The 19,198-nt window shown below is 46.3% G+C and overlaps 2 protein-coding genes across 5 annotated transcripts in view; one reads left to right on the forward strand and one right to left on the reverse strand.

The window, feature by feature from the left end:
* On the forward strand, window positions 1-6,585 carry Dynlt1 (dynein light chain Tctex-type 1). The gene is made up of 5 exons (XM_005321407.4): window positions 1-133; window positions 2,821-2,862; window positions 5,114-5,237; window positions 5,769-5,846; window positions 6,166-6,585. The coding sequence occupies exons 1-5, from the start codon at window positions 107-109 to the stop codon at window positions 6,234-6,236; spliced, it is 342 nt and encodes a 113-aa protein (XP_005321464.1). The 5' UTR covers window positions 1-106; the 3' UTR covers window positions 6,237-6,585.
* Window positions 6,586-7,709: 1,124 nt separating this feature from the next.
* Tmem181 (transmembrane protein 181) overlaps window positions 7,710-19,198 on the reverse strand; it is a 52,155-nt gene continuing 40,666 nt past the window's right edge. For all 4 annotated transcript variants that reach the window (XM_040283492.2, XM_005321406.5, XM_078018815.1 and 1 more), the window contains 8 exons: window positions 19,064-19,155; window positions 18,104-18,161; window positions 15,486-15,588; window positions 14,917-14,968; window positions 13,354-13,436; window positions 12,136-12,225; window positions 11,109-11,175; window positions 7,710-10,787 (listed from right to left, as the gene is read on the reverse strand). In XM_040283492.2, coding sequence (XP_040139426.1) covers window positions 10,709-10,787; window positions 11,109-11,175; window positions 12,136-12,225; window positions 13,354-13,436; window positions 14,917-14,968; window positions 15,486-15,588; window positions 18,104-18,161; window positions 19,064-19,155 — 624 coding nt within the window. In that variant the 3' untranslated portion in view covers window positions 7,710-10,708. The remainder of the gene's footprint in view (window positions 10,788-11,108; window positions 11,176-12,135; window positions 12,226-13,353; window positions 13,437-14,916; window positions 14,969-15,485; window positions 15,589-18,103; window positions 18,162-19,063; window positions 19,156-19,198) is intronic.

The following is a 19,198-nucleotide window of genomic DNA, read 5'->3' on the forward strand; positions in this document are numbered from 1 at the left end:
TGGCCGGAGCGGGCGGACGCAGGCGTCGGGGGGCGTGGGCGTGGCTTGAGTGGGCCTGCGCAGTCCGCTGTACTCAAGGCGGCGGAGGCGACGAGCTGGAGGAAAGATGGAAGACTTCCAGGCTGCCGAGGAGGTAAGCGCCCGGGGGGCGACCTTAGGGTGGATCCCTGGGCGTGGTGGCGCGGTCCTGCCTGGGGAGTCTGGGCTAAGTTTCTCCGGTGGCTCTCCGGGCTGTGGCCGTCCCTCCCCGGCCGCAGGCTGACGAGCGCCGGTGCCGCCCCGCTACAACCTGCACCGGCTCCACCGCCGTTGCTTGGCGGGGAGGGGCGCGGGAGGCTGGGACTGCGACTCCTTCCCGCGCGGCCGGCGCCCAGGGCCACCGAGGGAGCGTCCTGGCGCCTCCGGGAGCTCGATTTCGCTCGGCCCCGTCTTCCGCCGCCCGGCCCCGGGAGCGCTCCGGTCGAGGCTGGAAGACTGGAGCTTGGCATTGTAGCGGACGCCAGGGTGTCCTGCGTGCGTGACAGGGGCGCACAGGGCCACCTCCCAGGCCCTTCAGTCAGGGACTGGTGTGCACCCGTGCAAAGAGGAGAACCTGCCTTTGTCTCAGTTCCGCACCGCTCCTGGTCCTGCGGTGCAGCGCTCACTCCCACCCAGGCCGCCGCGAAGGAGTACGTTCCATTATAGTATGAGTTTGAGAGGTTAATAGCTCATTCTTGTGGGGGGAAAAAGTCTCTTCCTGCTCCAAGAAGGAGGGTCAAAGCACACCATCGTTTGTCACGCAGTAGTCATTGTAAGGTGTGCTGCTGTGATGGCTTTTCTTCAGGCTGACAAGCATTCAGGAAAAAGCGGATAGAATAGTTGCTTATTTCTTCTTGCCAAATAATCCTTGCTGAAATTCAAATAGAGCTCTATGTTTTATGCAGCCTGTCAAAAATAAAAACATGAATTTGGTAAGGTTTGGTATTTTGTCATTTTTTAACATTTCAACCAGGAATGTTTTGATAGGTAAATAAGACTTAAGGACTGAGCCTAGAGTTTGTTACATCTGATTTCCTGGCAGTAACTTTTAAAGCAATGCCATCAGTGTTTGAATGTTGGTTAGCAACCAAGTAGATAATCCTAAGCAGCCAGGGTTCAGAAGCCATGAGCAAAGAAGCTTTTCCCTGTAAACCACCAACTAATATAGGATTGGAAAATGGCTTGTATAATAGTAACATTGAGTAAACCTTTTAAAAGGGGGGGGTACTGTGAAGAAACCCTCAATAATGCATTCTAATTCTGGCTTTTATAGTGAGGTGGCTTCATTATTTCAGAGTGCAGTGGCATGTCTGTAAAATGAAGGGGAGCACCTGGTTGGATGAGACCATGACTGTCTTGGGTTCGTCTTCGTGTTTACTAAATTGGCCATTCTAGTCCTACCAGCCTCTCAAGAAGCCTTTTCTGCATATCCTCTAACTTCATGTGGATTCTACTCCTAACTCATTCATTTTTCTCACATAAGTTGAAACTGTCCAATGGATTCAATACATCTGCTCTACTTTCCACTAAAAGTTCATTAAAATCTCCTCTACCCTTGGCATACTTTAACCTTATGCAAAATTATACAGGACTTTACGTTATGGTTAGGATCACTGTAATCTCTTGGAAGGGTCCTTTAAACTTCCAGAAATGTTTTGGTCTCTAAGATACTGCACATCTTCATTTACTTGGTGTGATTGGGTTTGTTTCCAAGTCTGACTTCTCCTGAGTGTAGCAAAGATACACTTTGAGCAACCAGCTCTTATTTCTAGTGAAAAGAAAGAGACATCACTAGAACAGGGCAGAGCCCAAATGGTCACCAGGCAGTCAGGGAGGAAAACTCCCTGCCACAGCAGAGCTGGATGCTCTTATTCCACCTGCGAAGCACTCTGACTGAGGGTCCCTGGGACTGTCCTCTAGGAGGCATATCCAGAACTAAGTTCTGTTCCTAGGACTCAACAGTAACTTTAACTGCTCATTCTCCTGTGAGGGAGCACTGTGGCAGGCAGGTTCCTGACAGATGTTATTTTCAGGATGACCTGTAACTATGAATCTGCCATATATGAAAAGGAAATAATACTTTTGGACTAGATTGCTGCTGACAGCCCACCTCCTCAGTCAGCTGGTTGTGAAGTGGTACAGCATTCAGAAAAATCATTATCCAGAGACAGTGCCGTCATTTTAAATTTTATGGTTAATAGTGGCTTTAAAAAAATAAAACCAACCTCTGGGTTTTAGGCCTCCTAATCAGTTTACATTAGGGAAGAGAGAATTACATCTTTTAAATGGCTTGCTTAAGTTGCATCAATTAATTTATATAAAAATTGAGTAGTTGGGCCGAGGCTGTGGCTAAGTGGTAGAGCATTTGCCTGGGGCACATGAGCCACTGGTTCAACCTCAGCACCAGATAAAAATAAAATAAATATTAAAAAACAATTGAGCAGTAACCATCTATACTGGTTAATGATCCTACCAGCCAATTGAATGGGAGATCAAATTCTAGATCAAACTTAAAGCGGGATCTGAGATTGTAGCATGATTATAACAAACAATAGCAACAGAACCTTTAAATTATATACATGTGTTCTAGTCCTGCAGCTGCAGTCACTGGCTCTGTGATGCTCAAGGACCACTTAATGTTTGAGTCTCCTTGTAATGCATTCCACAGTAAAGTGAACAGGCTAGGTGAGATAACTTCTAAAATCTTCATTTCTATATTTTGTTACTTAAATTTGCATTTATTGATGCAATAGAAACATCTTTTGAATAAATCAAACTTATCTAAGTTTTCTTCCCTCACAGACTGCTTTTGTTGTTGATGAAGTGAGCAACATTGTCAAAGAGGTAAGAGGAGAAATGCTTTCTTTTTAAGCATTTGATTAATGACTTTTATGAATGAAAACACTATATAAGTGTTCAGCAGTTATTGAGCCTGTGTGTTCTGGCATTTCAAATAACATTTTTCCTTCATTATTATTTAGATCAGAATTATTCTAATATTGTGTAAATTATATGCATTAAATCAGGAAATTTTATGTGGCATATTATTAAATGTTACCAAGGCTAAATTCTATGACCTTTTAGCATAGAAAATTCATGGCATACAAATAACTATTTCTAGTGTTTAATGGGAGTGAATGTAAAGGAAATTTAACAACTTTGAGTTAGGAACTGGTGATGCAGTTTGGGGCTTAGTCAGTTATTTTTCTTAAACTAAACTACCCACATTATTGTTATGCAGCATAGTCTCTCCCTTAAAGGATGAGGAGGATGACACAAAAGGGATGTTGAACTGCCTTCATTCATGAGAAGTACTCGTGGAGGGAGCAGCCAGGGACTGACCCACCCTCCTGGAGTTTGCAGTGGGGGGACGGCTTATCAGATACTTGTGCTGGGACATGCGAGCTTACATTTGCTGTGTGGAAGTGCCACAGGACTTGGTGCTGTGAGAGCATTTACAAGGGGATTCAACCTAAATTGGGGTTAACACAGTGGAAAAATGGGAACACCACCTCTGGGCTGTGACAGCGTGTGCAGAAGCTCCAGCGGTGAGGGCTGAGCATGGAGTGTGAGAAGGGGTGGCAGGGTTCAGAGCTGGGGACTCTTGGGGCAGTAATGAAATCAAAAAGGTTTTCCTAGTCACTTCCTGCCTAGGTAAGATGGAGCACAGATGTTGAGCCACTGGCTAAGGGAAAGTCATTCAGTAATCTAACTAAAAGGGTACCATTTAAGGGTTCATATGATAATTTACTGCTAATGCAAATTATCGACTAATGCTGGAGTAATAAAGAACAACAACCTGTTTTTGTGAAAAGTATCCAAATGCAAAATGATTTTCTCTTTTACTATATACATTATTTAACATCAGGCATGATTTTCTCATTTCTTTGTGGGGTCTTTAACAATTTGTTTTTCACTGTTTCATGTCTGACAGGTGGGAGCAGGAAGGTGTAAATTAGACTGGAACTGGGAAAAGTGGAGGCTTGTTAGGTTCTAATGTTGCCTCCTTGTTTCTTGAATTAACTTTGACTTGCTCACCAGGGAGCAGGAACAATGGAAAGTCTAGGTCACCACCCCACAAAGAAGCCTGGGGTGAATATGGCCAGTGTATCACTGGCCTCAGTGGCATTTTTGCCCTGGTAACAGGTTCATTCTCTATTCAAGCTGTTTTAAATAATGACAAGTTATAATTTGGACAAGTCCAAACCTGAAGGAGGGGTTTTCCCCCTTCCTGAAAAAGTGAATTTCAGAGTGTGTGTAGAGTTGCCAGATTTAGAGGTTTGACTTGAACAATGTCTTCCCCTTTTTTGACAGTTTCCAGGTCTATAATACCATAGTCCCCCTAAAGCAGAACTGCTGGACCCCCACATACTCTGAGCTAGGTGGAGCAGACATGGCAGTGGATGAGGAACCAGGAGCTGTGTTAGCAACTGGATAGATAGGAAGATAGATAGATAGAGCGAGCCCTGGACAGATAGGAAGAGTTGGGGGCGGAATCAGGTTGTGACCCTTTGTAGGTTTTTATTCCTCAGAAGCAGGGTCGCTGGCCAGGTAACCACCTGTTACCTGGTGTCTTTCACCACCACCTGCATTGCAAGCCTTGGACTGTTGGCTGGCTCTCTGTGTATGTCTGAGGATGGAACATGGCCCTCACTGAATGTTACTTTTATTTTAGGTTATAACTGTCAAAGAAACTCAGATTTCTGGTTTCTAGCACAACAGATTAGAAAGGCACATGGGCTAGTGTGAAAGGGAGCTGACAGGGAAGAACCCAGAAAGCCACAGGACGGGAATCTCATAGCAGTAAGCTTACCAGCAGGAGCAGGGACAGTGGGCCCTATCCTAGAACAGCCCTAGAAGAACAGAGCGCAGAAGAGGGAGGTTCAAAATAAACAATGTTGTCGCAAATGTTTAAGTTTTGACATGTAAGGGCTGTTCTTTAGCCCTATAAATGAACGACTCCTTATAATTAAGAATAAACTTGCATTTTACATAAATATTATTTTATTAGCTCCTAGAATTGTCTGTTGTGGTTACTAACTGGAACGTGTTTGGGGCATTCTTTAGCTGTGACTCCTTGTGCTTTGTTCTCTAGGCTATAGAAAGTGCCATCGGCGGTAATGCTTACCAGCACAGCAAAGTCAACCAGTGGACTACAAATGTCGTAGAACAAACCTTAAGCCAACTCACCAAGCTGGGAAAACCGTTTAAATATATCGGTAATAGACTTTTGTTTCTCATATATTTGTTGGTGGTTCTTTAAATACTGATCAGAGGTGTGTCCAGTGCCAGAAAAGAGAGGTAGCTTGGCAATTTAGTGCCTAACTTCAAAGAAAGTTCCTCATAATAGGTCACTGGCCTGTTTGGCTGCTGGTACAATTCCAGGGTATACATCTGTCTGGAAACTTTTAGAATAAGTTATATTGTAAAAAGAAGAGAAGTATGGAGCTGGGGTTGTGGCTCAGAGGTAGAGCCACTCGCCTACCATATGGGAGGCAATGGGTCGATCCTCAGCACCACATAAAAAATAAGTAAAATAAAGATATTGTGTCCACCTATAACTAAAAAAAATAAATATTTAAAAAAGAGAGAAGTATGTAATTTGTCAAAAGAGAGTAGGACAAGGCAGTCTACCCCTATCATTTTTACTATGAACATCAATCACATGATCTGTGTACATACATTAAAAGTGAGAAAAATGAAATTTATGTTGCCAAGATTTTTCTAATAACTCTTTGTTTTAATTTAAGTGACCTGTGTAATTATGCAAAAGAATGGAGCTGGGTTACACACGGCAAGTTCCTGCTTCTGGGACAGCTCTACTGATGGTATGATTTTTCAACCACATTGGTGAGGTCATGTTGTGCCTTTTCCTTGAAAAAATTTCAAGTACCTGCTTGGACCATGCTGAGATATTATTTAAAATAATATATATTATAGGAGTGATTTATGAACTGTGTGGTTGGGTGTGTTGTGTCTTCCAAGGCATAACTTTACCAGTTATCTTACCTGTTATGGAGATTTGCCAGCCTTCTTTATCTGTGTACCATAAGGAGGTGCGTACTGGAGTAAGGGCGTTGGTGGGAGAAACAGCCCCCCTAGTTTCCTCATTCTCAGTGCTGATCTTTCTCTCCCCCCACCAACCAGGGAGCTGCACTGTGCGATGGGAGAACAAGACCATGTACTGCATTGTCAGCGCCTTTGGACTGTCCATCTGACCTCTTTGTCCAGCCTGTGACCTCTTTTGTCTCAACATTTCTTTTCTATTTTCTAACCCACCATGAATTCAGTGAACACCTGTCTCTTGTGTTTTGTAGCACTCTCAAAACGTAGACAAATAAACCAAATGACTGCACTGTTATATGAACTGCATATCCGAAATCAGATGAATAATTCTGTAGGTAGACTGGAGTTTGTATTGCCACTTGTCTTAACTCTATTTCTTTTCAAAGGTGCTAAAAACTGAAATCTGCTAGTGGGAAACTCTTTACTCTCTGAAATGATTCAAATACACTAATTTTCCATACTTTATACTTTTGTTAGAATAATAAATTATTCAAATTTCAAGTTTGTTTGTTTTTCATAGTTATATTAGTGTCACAAATTCTTCATACTGGGTTAGTGCGTTCAGAAATCTGTAAGACTCACAAAAGGAAAGTTGCCTTCGGCTCTTCTGCCACCCTGAGAGTGCACCGAGTGTTTTGGAGGTGCTCCCAAGAGCAGAGCATCAACAATGCTGGGAAGAGAGGCGAGGCCAGGTTCTTGGTAGGCTGGGATCCAAGGTCAGCCACTGGTTACTTACTGTGACATGAAGTGTGAGTCCATTGGTGAACTCGAAATCACTAATGTTCACAGGCAGGTTAATCAAGCAGGCAGTGACAAGCCCCAAATTATCTAGGAAAAGGGAGAAGATCTCCAGCCACCTTGTCCGTTTCAGTTCACTGGACTGAAAACTTCCGCTGGCATGGACCAAGATGACGAAAACAGGAGGGAAAGTCCTGGGATTCTTTTTCTAGGGATGGATACATACAAATAAAATGCCTTGGTGCATCAATAAAACAGTTGCTTCTGTACTTTGGTCCTCCCCAAGAGGAGGATTTGTTGCTTTCACCCACTGGACCAGGATGCTGACAGTGCTGCTGGGTTCTGGTTAGATCTTCTGCAAACATCACATCCCTTATTCCTAAGTTGCCAGCTTCTGGAAGCTGAGAGAGAGGTGGGCAAGCCAGACACCTGGCTCAAAGCTGTGTCATTACAGCTTTACTCCCATGTTATTTTTCAGTAGCAATCACAGGGTGTTTTAGTACTTGAGGGCTTACAAAATGCTTTCACAGTTGGTCACTTTGTGTCCACAGCAATTATGCAGCTAAGCCAATATATGATTTTAAAGTCATATGTCTAAGTAAGTAGAATGGTGTGCCCAAAGCCCAGGTGTCCGTTGTCCTTTTCGTAGGTCTCCCACAGGCCACAGATGTGGTAATACTCAGACATGGTAATCGTAACACTGTTGTGTCTACCTCCTGAAATGGGGCGGGCGAGGGGAGGCCCCATTCTTGTCTTGGAAGCCCTCGTACTAAAACACTCATGTCTAAAAGGCCAAACATGTCTAAAAGAGCAAACAATCAAGATACATATAAGGATTGAAAGCTAAAAATAAATTAAACCGAATAAGGCCATTCCCAAATAGTAAGTTTGCTATAAATAAATATTTATTGACATTTGCCTGATTGATTATATCCACTCTGATCAGGTGGCCAGGAGCACTGTGCTCCACTGACAGTTCCAAAGTCTAATACATAGTTCTTTCTGACCGTAAAAGTTCAGTGTTTCATTTTTACAAATATTTACAGGGTTTTTTTTTTTTTCTGTAAAAAGGAAGTTTTCAGTAGCAGAAAACCCTTTCATAGTGTATATCACACCAGTGCATCCAAAACCCCAAGACAAGATAAACTGCTCAACAGGATGTCACAGATTTTTGGCCTGAAGAAAAGACTTATATTTTCTTTTTTCACGCCCACCCCCCAAATCTAATCTCTAAGGCAACTGGTTTCTGAAACCCTCAAAATACACAAATACACCTTAGTATCTTTATCTGATCTTTAACAAATGTTCATGGAGTAGTCTCTTTTAATGATCCCTTTTGTGGGTATATTTTTCCTGTGAAAATGATTTGGGAAATAAGGTACTGGCCACATTATAACCTTTATCATAACTATGCCTTCAATAAACAGTTCATCAAACACTTGAGGCTAGTGACATTTGTCTTGTAACCTGTCCAGCTAATGCGCTGAGTTTACACAATTTTTCTAACTTACTGAAGTCTGTAATTATGTATAGTCATCACCTTATAAACCTTTAATATAGTTCATATATCCCCTTCTCTAGAAAGAGAATGGCACCACTTCGCTGCTGGAATGATTTAATAATAAATCAAGCAGATCTGTTATCCATGTGGATAATGAAGCTTTCCCTAGGGAAACCAGGAAATAGCTCTGTTCATCTTCCAAGTTCCCCTAGACTGGACCAATATAAAAAAATATCCCAGAGATGATGTTATTTAATCCATTATCATGAAAGCATTAAAGTCAGCCCATTTATAATTTAAGGTTGCAAAACTTTCCTATCTTCTTAGAAAAACAATTTTGTTACTATCAAAAGTTTCTGGCAGACTTTTTTTTAACCCAATACCTATGGCACATATTCTACATGTTTAGTGCTTCATAAGCAAATTTTTACATGGAATATATAATGTGTCAATATCTATAACACCCAGGGAAGCAAAATTAAAAAATGCATGATTTAATAAGCAACCATTTTTCCTTAAGTATTAATATTTTTCTTGTTTACAACATAAAAAATACTCCCATACTTTCTTTCATTGATGCCATGAAGAATCAGTGTGTGACAATATTAGCCATCAGTTTATAATCACTACATGACAAAGACAAGCCTAAAAAAGTTCTGTCTATGGCTAAACCTCAATATCTTACATTTACTGATAACAGCATTCCAAATCATGGACAATCCTTTCAAAATGATTAAAACATAAACTACATTACATAATATGTTAATCAGCACAAGTCAGTCTTTATCAATATACATAAAATTATAGTTGGAGTAGTCTCAGTAGGAATTGTAAAATTTGGTAACAAACATTTCAATATACAGAATCAAAAAGTCATCACAGCATTGCAGATGTAAAAATCATGTAAACTTGAATTACCCTTGCAATAATTGTTTTCAAACATTCATATTTACAAGGTGTTTAAAAACAAAGTAAATAAAATCCATAAAGTACATTATCATTAAAGTTTAAAAAGGAAGTCATAAAGCATAGTGTCCTTCAAGCATCTCTCAGGTCCTAGTACCACCTGAGGTGGACTGTCACCTGTGGCTCTGGATAGAAATATGAGAGTTGGTGCATAGATGAAGGGACCGTAGGTGCTGCCTGGAGAGCGGGACAAGCCACTTCTGGGCCTCTGTGTTGGCCAAGATGGCAGCAGATGGGGGATGGTCATAGTTATCACATGTTAACAGACATAACTGTGTGTGGCCAGGGAGGAGCAAGGGAACATCAACTGTCTCTGTCAGAAAGGAAAAGACCTCTGATGCCCAAGCTTTGCCAGCACCAGAGATGTCTATTTTCCATGGGGCAATGTATCTGCTCACCTGGCCACTGGGAGACTCACTGGAGCACAGGGAGCGACTTCCAAACAAGCTACCTCTACCCAAAGTTGTGTTTCCATAGCCATTTAAAATCTCTTACTTTCTTTTCATCTAGTTCCCAAAGAGGAAACTGAAAAACTTTTTGGCAATAAAGAATCTATAACAATCATTCATGTAGCTTTTATTTAAAAAAATAAAGCTCTGTGGGGCTTCATGTTCAACTAAGTTGCAGAAACTATTTATTAGAACAAGAAGGGCTACCCTGCTGTCTACCCCGACCACGGGGATGTCCGCCCATCTCCACGTCTGTACAGTGAGCGCACACACCCTGGGAAAGCACCATGGCACAGAACCTCACCCGCAGAGCTGGTGACCTGCAACTGTCCTTTCTCATTCAGCTTATCAGAGCTCCTCAGAACTCACTTCTGTCGTCACTGTCACCTCTGCTTCAGTGGCAGTGAAGGGCTGGAGCCTGGCCGCTGCCTTTCCCCAGTGAGATGTGCTATACATGGCTCACCCAATGCAGTAGATGTGAAGGTTCCAGGGTCTGGGGAATCGAGGGCCCTGACCACTGCCCAGGGAAGGACTGCCCAGCTGAGTGGCCACAGAAACAGGCTTCACTTTAAGTTAAAAAAAAAAAAAAAAGGTACCATAGGAAAGAGGGAAGGAAGAGGAAGGTTTCCCATGGCTCAAAATTACTGAATTATTTTAAAAAACAAAGTGCGTAACTACTAAAAATGGGTAATCTCTTACCACTGAAAACATGCTCTCCCATCTGAAATCTGTAGAAAGGATTTGGCTTTTTCTGCTTTTTATCAGCCTTTTCCATATAAGGAGCATATGTGACCCAACATATAAATTTTCTCTCAAGGTTTGGTTTTTCTTTTAAAAATATGTAAACAAATAAGGAACAGGGAACCTTGCTTATAAGAAAGTCTGAACATAAGCAGGTCGAAGGGAGGCCAGGACATGGTCACTGAAGGAAGGCGGCTGGCCTCTGGCCGCCCTGCCCACTGCCTGGAGCTCAGTCGCTGTCGGACTCCTCCTTGTACTTGGCCCGGATGGCCTGGCCGTTCTGCAGGGGCATTTCTTCATAGTCACTCCTGTCGTGAAAGAGACCTTTGACCATTGTACCTGGAGAGCTCATGACCTCACTGTTCTGGAAGAACCCACTGCACAGCTTCCCTCTGGTGTTCCATCACCACCCCTCCTGCCACTCCTCACCACTGAGCCCCTTTCCTCCTGGCCCACCGTGCACTGCCAGCCTTGTGCACAAAGAGGCACCGCTAAATCTAAGCTCGGACCATGTGGAAACAGAAAGCCAGGTGACTTCCTAACACCCCGAATGGAATTTTAGACTAATAACTAACTACAAAGCCAGATGGAGATGCTCCTGAGATGGCCTTCAGAGGACAGTGACTTACCCATAAATCACATCATCATCAGAGTCATTCAGCATGGAAAAGGCAGGATTGTCTTTCAGCTGGGACTCTGAAAACCAAAAAAGCCTTTTTATCTTTAGCAATTTGTTATTAGCCCAGAGAGAAGTCTGAGGAGCCGGAGCCCAGGCCCAGTCCTGTGTTTGTGTGTGAACCTGAGCAGATCTCCGCATGAGTCTCTCTTCTCAGCTACAAGATGGCTGGCAGAGCCACCTGGCTGGGGCATTGTGCAGGCCCAGTGAGTGCCTCTAGAAGAGTAGGCAAAGGCAGGTGCCACACATGTGATCTCTTCCTGCTCACTGTTCTAGGTCTACACAGGCAGCGGGGGACGGGAAATGGGCTCCTGGAGCTGTGGCTCTGCCCTATTTGTTCCCACCCTGTCCTGGACCTACAGCAAGCTTCCTCTCTTCCTTTGTCCTAAGGTCACCAAAAAGCTCAAAGGAGACGCTGTCCACAAGGTGCTGCGACCTTGAGCACAGCACAACACAGGCATCCATCCCAGCAGCTCCAGCCCAGCTCGTTCCCTGGGTGAGGCTGCTTTGTTCTGCTTTTGGCACGTTTTGGGTTTGTAGGTTTTTGCTTGGCTTTGAACAGTCACGACACGAGTCTTCAACAGACTATTTCAAATGGCTGACGGACACAGGCTCAACATGTGCTGCGCTCTGGCAAAACTTCAGCCTCCCCATTTAAATTGCCTGTCTCTCTCTGACCAAAGAGAGGGCACCATGAATGACAGCTTCAGTGAAATGCCCATGAACCAATGGACACTTTTTTATTTTTTATTTTATTTTATTTTTTTAGAGAGAGGGAGAGAGAGAGAATTTTTTTCTTAATATGTATCCTTCAGTTTCTGGCGGACACAATATCTTTGTCTGTATGCGGTGCCGAGGATTGAACCCGGGCCGCACACATGCCAGGCAAGTGCGCTACCGCTTGAGCCACATCCCCAGCCCACCAATGGACATTTCTGTTTCAGTTATGTGCCTGTGACCCAGACCCCAGGGTGACTTACCATACAGAGCATTCTTTGATGGAGAATACACAAAGGCCAGAGTGTAGAGATAAAAGTTCAACAAGCCATAGAAAGATAAGAACTCAGCTGGTGGTGCTCGTCAAGGGAGAAACAATCTGTGAGGACACCTCGCCTGGCGTCTTTGCCTTCAGTCTGCCCCCTGCCATACACCAGACCTCTCTAGTGCTGACAACCAGGCAGTCTGGGAATCCACAATCCAGATGTCAGGACTTCACACAGGTTAGGAAACAACAGGTGAGCCATGAACTCTCCTATCACTGGGACTGGCCCACCAAGACCACATCTGGTGGCAGTTCTCTCACTGCACTAAGGACTGGAGGGATTGAGTTATATGTATGCAAAGTGCAGGAAGTGAATCAAGGTCTCCATACACAACCATGAGGTGCAGAGCTGAAGTAGAATCCAAAGCTGCCATTCTGAACTGTCTCTGGACTACAGGCCCCTTGGAGACTCTGATAAAAACTTAGTGTGGAATTCAGTCAAAAACTTGAAAAGCCATGCATTATTAATTCTAAGGACAAAGAGGTCCCTGGACAAAAACCCACTGATTCCCTAAGTGTCCCCATACTGCTGGGGACAAAGTGCGCGCACACGCGCGCACACACACACGCGCACACCTATTATCCACATTAACGAAGACAGAGAAACTGGCCTTGGATACAAGAGAATACAAGGAGGTCCGAGTATTTTATAAGCCCTTCCTACATCCACAGGCCCAACCTGCCACATTGTCACACCCTGTAGAAATGACATCTGGGAGAGAGGAAGCTCCAGCAGCCCTAGAGTCCCTCCTGGGCCCTCTGCTGCGGGGAAGGTGGTGGATCCAGACTGACCTCAGGTTCGGAGCCAAAGCTGCGGGTCCCTCAGCTGCAGAGGGAAGGTTGCGCAGTACAGAGGACAGTTCCGGAGCACTGGGTTCAGACCAGGCTCTGCCACATGGTGACTAACCCCGGGTATTGGCTTAGTCCTACCTTGTCTGAGCTTTCTGCCTGCAGAGGGTGAGTGACCAAGTCAACCTTCCCAGGACTCACACAAGCCAAAACAAAGGGTGAGAGTTGCCACTGAGCATGAACTGCACACAGGAGGTCACAAGGCCTCCTGAGAATAAGTCAGGAGTGAAGCGTCTCCTCCAGAGAGGCCAGAGCTGGACAAATGCTCAGAGGGCATTCTGGCGCCTTGCTCTAGGTGAAAGGATATAATTCTGGTAGTGAGTTGACAGTTCTGCTACAAAGTTGTCTTGCAACACTTGTGCTCCAAACCTTAAATAAAGGATGATGATGCTGAAAAAGAGGGGCAGAGACATTATGTGAAATACAGAGGTGGCACTAGCTTCATCCAACTCTGTGTTCACCACTGATACGCAGCACTATTCCAGCACGAAAACTTCTACACACACACACACACACACACACACACACACACTCTACTATTCCAGCATAGAAACTTCTGCACACATGCCCGTGCGCATGTCCGTGTGCACACTACTATTCCAGCATGGAAATTTCTATACACACACACACAATCACCCACTTCTTGTTTTCGTCTTAGATCTAGGAAGGCTTGACCTCTGGCCAGCTGTGGGGGTAGAATAAGCTAAGTCAGGCGTCAGGCTCCCCTGGCAGCCTCTGATCTACCCACCTCCCCCACCTACCTCCCTGCTCACAGCCACCCTGTTTAATAAAAACAGTCCCCCCGATTCCCAGCTCAAACCCCTCGAAAGTTTCTCATCACTGAAAATAAAACCTGGACCCCTCTGGGAGCCTACAGAGCCCACTGCGACCTCCAGAGCTGCCTGACCACCACAGCCTCCTGCAGTGCTGCTGGGCTGTCCCCTGCCAAGCTCATTCCCACCTCAGGCTGCCCAACGTCAGGGCGCCCCCCTCCACCTCCTCAGAGCCATCCCTACCCCATCACCTAGAGGAGCCACCTGCCTCTGCCATCTTCACCTGCCTTGTTTGCATGGGCCCTTGGCCACTCAGTCCCTTGGTCATCACCTGTCTTCCTCTGTGGACTTAAGAGCCATGACAATGTCAGGAGTTAGAGGCCAAATGGGTTAATACTTAAAACACACCTGCACTACTCTCTCCATGTGAACTCAGATGTTCCCTTAGAAGGGCAAGCTGCACTCCCACTTGGTTCCCCCAGTCCCCGCCTCAGCAAGCCTGGGATCCCCAGAGCAAGCTAGAAACCTGGCAAAGGCCAGCCCCATAGAGCCCCTGTGTGGCCCCCATCCAGAAAAAGGCCAACATCCGAACCACCAAAAAAGAAATGCAGATAACCAGATTTCTCCCCACTCTGAGTCTTGATTTGGGGACAGAGACAAACTCTAAACAGCAAATGACTACCTGGAATTTCGTCAAAGAAACAACTTCTGCCCAGGGCAGGGGACCTCCTCCAAGCACGGCCTTTCTCCCTGGCACAGGAGCTCCTCCTGCCTGGCTCCTGCCCCTGAGGGACCCACTGTGCTGCTCTACCACATCTGCTGTGTTTGAGCTGTCTCGCTGTGCCACAAGTGCCGGGGTCTGGAGTGTTCCTCTTGTCACCTGGCAGGCTCTAATTCCAACAGGTGATGGCAGGCTGCACACCCAGCAGGTGTCAGAGCAAGTAGGGCGAGTGTCTGAGGTTAATGTGCTGCCTCCCGTGGACGTTCACAACAAAACTATGTGGCCACAAAGGGCCTGAAGAGCTCCACAGAGGGAGACAGACACTTGAGACAGGAAGACAGTTCAGTGTGACCACGTTCAAAAAATACAGTCTTACCTAATGACAAGCACTACAAAGGTCAACGCCGTCAAAAACTTTAACCTGAGATCTGAAAAGAAAAGAAATACTCCCATTAGCAAATTCTGTTTATCTCACAGATCTCAAAAACGTACCAAAGGAGAGCCACCCCTCAGAAGCCCCCACCCCTCAGAAGCCCCCACCCCACCAGGGCCTTTCAGCCCAGGCAGCTCTGAGCTAGCAGGGCCAGCTGGCTTCCAGTGGGCCCCCGCCACACCTCTCTGGTGGGGACCAGCTAGGGAAGGACCCACGATCAGGTGACTTACCCCGACCTCGGCTGAGGGTGCACCCTAGGACCAGACCAGACCACGGCAGCACTAACCACTATCCTACTTTATCTAAATCTGGGAGTTTCATTCTCCAATACCTGTCACCAGGATCTGTCAAATTTTGAGCCCTTTTCCCACAAGCCCTTTTCCCACCCCATTGCTCTCCCAGTGCTGGCTTCCACCCCAAATGGCCAGTCACCCACTGGGCCTCTTGCAGCCCCAAGGCTCCCTCAGGTGTGCCCCTCACTGGGACCGAGCGGTCCCTGAAGTGGTGCTCACCCACGTAAGGCATGTGGCGGAGCTCCGAGCACGCCCGCACCACCAGGAACAGGAGGTATGAGATGTACACAGCTGCCACCACCATGAAGAAGACCTTCATTCCCTGGAACACAGGAGACGGCGCTTGGTGAGGACGCCCGGGCTGCCTCCTAGCAGCACCCCACAGGCCGCAATGCCCAGCTTGCCCAGGGGGAACCTGGAGCCCTGAGACCACTCCAGATGCAGGAGAGGAAGGACCCCTGAGAACAGACAGCTCCCCACAGGGACGCCCAGCCTCATCAGAGGAGCCAGAGCAACACACTTTCTGCCCTGTGGAGCCTGGTGCCAGAGCAGGTTCAGTAGGCCATGGCGGCCACTGCTGGCCTCACCCTGCGTGGGGCAGCCCTGCCCTGCTCATGAGGACGGAGGTTCATGCCCACCACCGCCCAGGGCTGCACTCTGAGGGTCCTCAGGCAAGTCCCAGGCTCTGGACCTTGGTTTTCCCATCTGTGAAACGAGGGGCCAAATGGGAAGCTCTCCAAGGCCTCTGGTGGAGGGCTCGCACTCACGAAGCTCTGCTACAGGAAAGTTCTCCCCTCTGAGGGTAGACAGCTGTGCCCGGTGGCTGCAGGGAAGATCACTACCTCTGGCCAGGGCCAGGGTCCAGGGTGGTCAACCGCACTGAGCCCTTTTCCCACAAGTCACAGGCTGCCCTGGGTGGGGACTTCCATCCCTTCCTGCCTCCCTGTGCCAGAATCCCCCTCTCACGGCCATGTCCTGGGGACCTAGACTGTAGGCAGGGACCCGTGTGGCTCTGGTCTGGCCTCTACTTTCTCAGCGACAGAATAGAAGGTACCTAGACAGCTGTCTCTATCCCCTGCCCAGCAATCTCTGGCCTCTATGTGACTCAGGAACAGATGGGCCCTCGCAGTGCCTCTCCCCACCATCTGGATGGGAAGGGAAGGACCAGGCAGGGGCTCAGCTGCACCTTCTGAGAGCCGCTGCTGGGCCCAGCGCTCTACGCTCTTGTCTAAAGAGAGGACTGCATTATTGTCCCACTTTACAGACAAGAAATGGAAGAGGACCTCCCTTACTTACTCCCTGATGTAAAAAATGGGAGAACCACTGCAGCACAAACCACTATCCTACTTTATCTAAATCCGGGAGTTTCATTCTCCAATACTGTCACCAGGATCTGTCAAATTTTGCCTATGGGACATGTCAGAGCAGCTCCTTCTTTGATGTTCCTTCCATGACCATCCCCCACAACTAGAAAACCTCCTCTGAGGCCCTGACCTTTCAGAGAGCCCGGCTTGTGGCTTCACACAGTGGCAACTGCCTTCCCCAGCCCAGGACTGAGTGTGCCCTGGGCATCTCCCTGTACCGGGCCTCATCCCCAAGGTGCAGCCGCAGCGCTCCCCTCCATGTGGATGGCAGCCCTCTTCCCCAGCCCCAATGCCTCTGCTTCCCAGCTTTGTGGCACTGTGGCATTGCTCATGGGGCATCCATTCGGGAACCTTCGGAAATCCTCCCATTTACAGGCACATAAGTGCTCTCGGCACCACATCCCCTGGATTTCAGTTGAGAATTGGACATTTACACTATTTTCTGGGACACAGGTGGTCTCCAAACAAGTGCAGCTTGTCAACACATGGCCACCCACTACTCTTCTGCCTCCTTCTCCAAGGCATTTCCACAAGGCAGCACTGATCTCACCCCCTCACAAAGGCAGCCCTGCAAGGCCACCCCGGCAAATGCTGTGGGTCAGGCAAGGCAGCAGCAGCAGCTCTGTGCAGAGCCACGCTGCTCATTTCTGCCATGGGGAACTCTAGAAAGTGGCCTTCAGCACTTCCTGGTCCCCTGTCCCACATGGGAAGAACCTCAGGGCAGCGACTGGGTACTACACAGGCAACCTCATGCTCACCTGTGACACGCCCTGAACACACCATTTACCTACTCATGAAAAACTCCATGAGTAGAAACACGTGCAGAAATATTCTATTAATTATTCTAAAATTTTACATACCCTCCATGTGTCCTGGCACTTCAAACAGAAACCAAAGACTGGGAGTTGAAGCAGTTATTTATTTATTGGTACCTGGGATTGAACCCAGGGCACTTAACCACTGAGATCCATCCCCAGCCCTTTCTTCTATTTTACTTAGAGATAGGGTCTTGCTGAGTTGCTCAGTACCTTGCTAATCTGCTGAGGCTGGCTTTGAACTCACGATAATTCTGCCTCAGTCTCCCAAGTTGCTGGGATTACAGGCATGCGCCACCATGCCCGGCTAGCTTTTTTATTTTTAATATATTTTTTTTGGTAGTTGTAGATGGATAGCATGCCATTATTTTATTTGCTTACTTTTGTATGCGGTGCTAAGGATCAAACCCAGTGCCTCACACACGCTAGGCAAGCACTCTGTCACTGAGCCGCAGCCCTAGTCCCTGAAGCAGTTTTAAAAGCTTATTTTTTATATTACTCACTTTCCCTAAACTTTCTACTTCTGAACTTTAGATAATCCTTCCCAAATAGCCAGTTAGCAAGATCTCATCAACAATATGAGTTAAGTTATTAAATTCAGTCGTTTCATACACGACTTTTTAAAAAAATTTCCTTACTCTTCATTAACAATTCTTACCTGAAAATTCCCGGTGTCAACTCGATACTGGTACATTGGATCATGTAATTCATTAACTCTAAAAATGATGTTTAAACATATAGATTATTAATGAGCTCTTCTTTTATTTCTTATTTGGCCATTTTATTTTTACTTATCAACATAAACTATTTGCAACCAACAATGAAGGATTTTTAATAAAAAGCTATCCTAAATTTATGAGGAATCCTAAATTGTATATTTCACCTTCAAAAATCACTCAATACTACTAACTGTCCCCATTCTCCAGTATGGTGACACGTAGTATGTTTTATTACAAAACCCCTCTGCCATTTCTCTTGTCAGTTTAGAGCTGTTTTTGATGACGTACCTGAGCATCACACAATAGGTGAAAACACAAGGAAAGCAAAAAAAGGTGAATTTCCATGAGATTTCTTTTCAAAATGAAAACGGCAGGGGAACTGATGGGGAAGCAGAGGCAGGTAAGTGGGGCAGACGGGGTGAAGTCATAAAGTGGGGCCCACCGGCCACAAAGCCACACCCCTGCAGGGAACTCCTCCAAGGACAGTCCTCTCTGGGAATCAGGCCTTCACACAGGCTTCTGCCTTGGTGCCATTTACAGTAGGACAATGACACTAACAAGGAGAAACCTGGAGCTTGCGTAAGGACTGGAATGTAAAAGTGCAAGCCAGGCGGGAGCCGACAGATCTGCTGGACAGTGCAGAGCCGGTCCTGGTCTCTCTGAAGGAGAAATCTAACTGGCTCAGGCTTTCATTTCCATCTCCACGGCAGCCTGTGTCTCTGTGTCTCGTTAAGCCATTCGAGCAGAATTGATTCCTCAGTCCCAGTCACACGGCCACCCGGGAGACACAGGAAAAGGATTCCTTTTTGAAGAGACCACAAAATACAGCCAGACCCAGGTCTGCCGGCCTCTGCCAGTGCTCCTCAGGACCGCGTTCCACGCGGACTAGAATTACTCACGTTTGCCATATTCCTAGTGTAACAGAAGCCAGCCACAAGAGTCCCACAATGAAGAACTTAGGCAAATAGAAAGTTAGACACTTTCTTTCTCCCTAAAAAGAAAAGAAACTAAGAAATAGAATAATTCCATCAAAG

Source organism: Ictidomys tridecemlineatus, chromosome 8 (genome assembly GCF_052094955.1).
Source record: "Ictidomys tridecemlineatus isolate mIctTri1 chromosome 8, mIctTri1.hap1, whole genome shotgun sequence".
Taxonomy (NCBI): domain Eukaryota; kingdom Metazoa; phylum Chordata; class Mammalia; order Rodentia; family Sciuridae; genus Ictidomys; species Ictidomys tridecemlineatus.

Excerpts from the sequence above, each read along its gene's own strand:
- Dynlt1 (XM_005321407.4), top strand. The coding sequence starts at position 107 with ATGGAAGACTTCCAGGCTGCCGAGGAG. Across the intron at positions 5,238-5,768 it reads AAAACCGTTTAAATATATCG|TGACCTGTGTAATTATGCAA; the intron begins GTAATAGACTTT and ends TTTTAATTTAAG. Across the intron at positions 5,847-6,165 it reads CTGGGACAGCTCTACTGATG|GGAGCTGCACTGTGCGATGG; the intron begins GTATGATTTTTC and ends CCCACCAACCAG.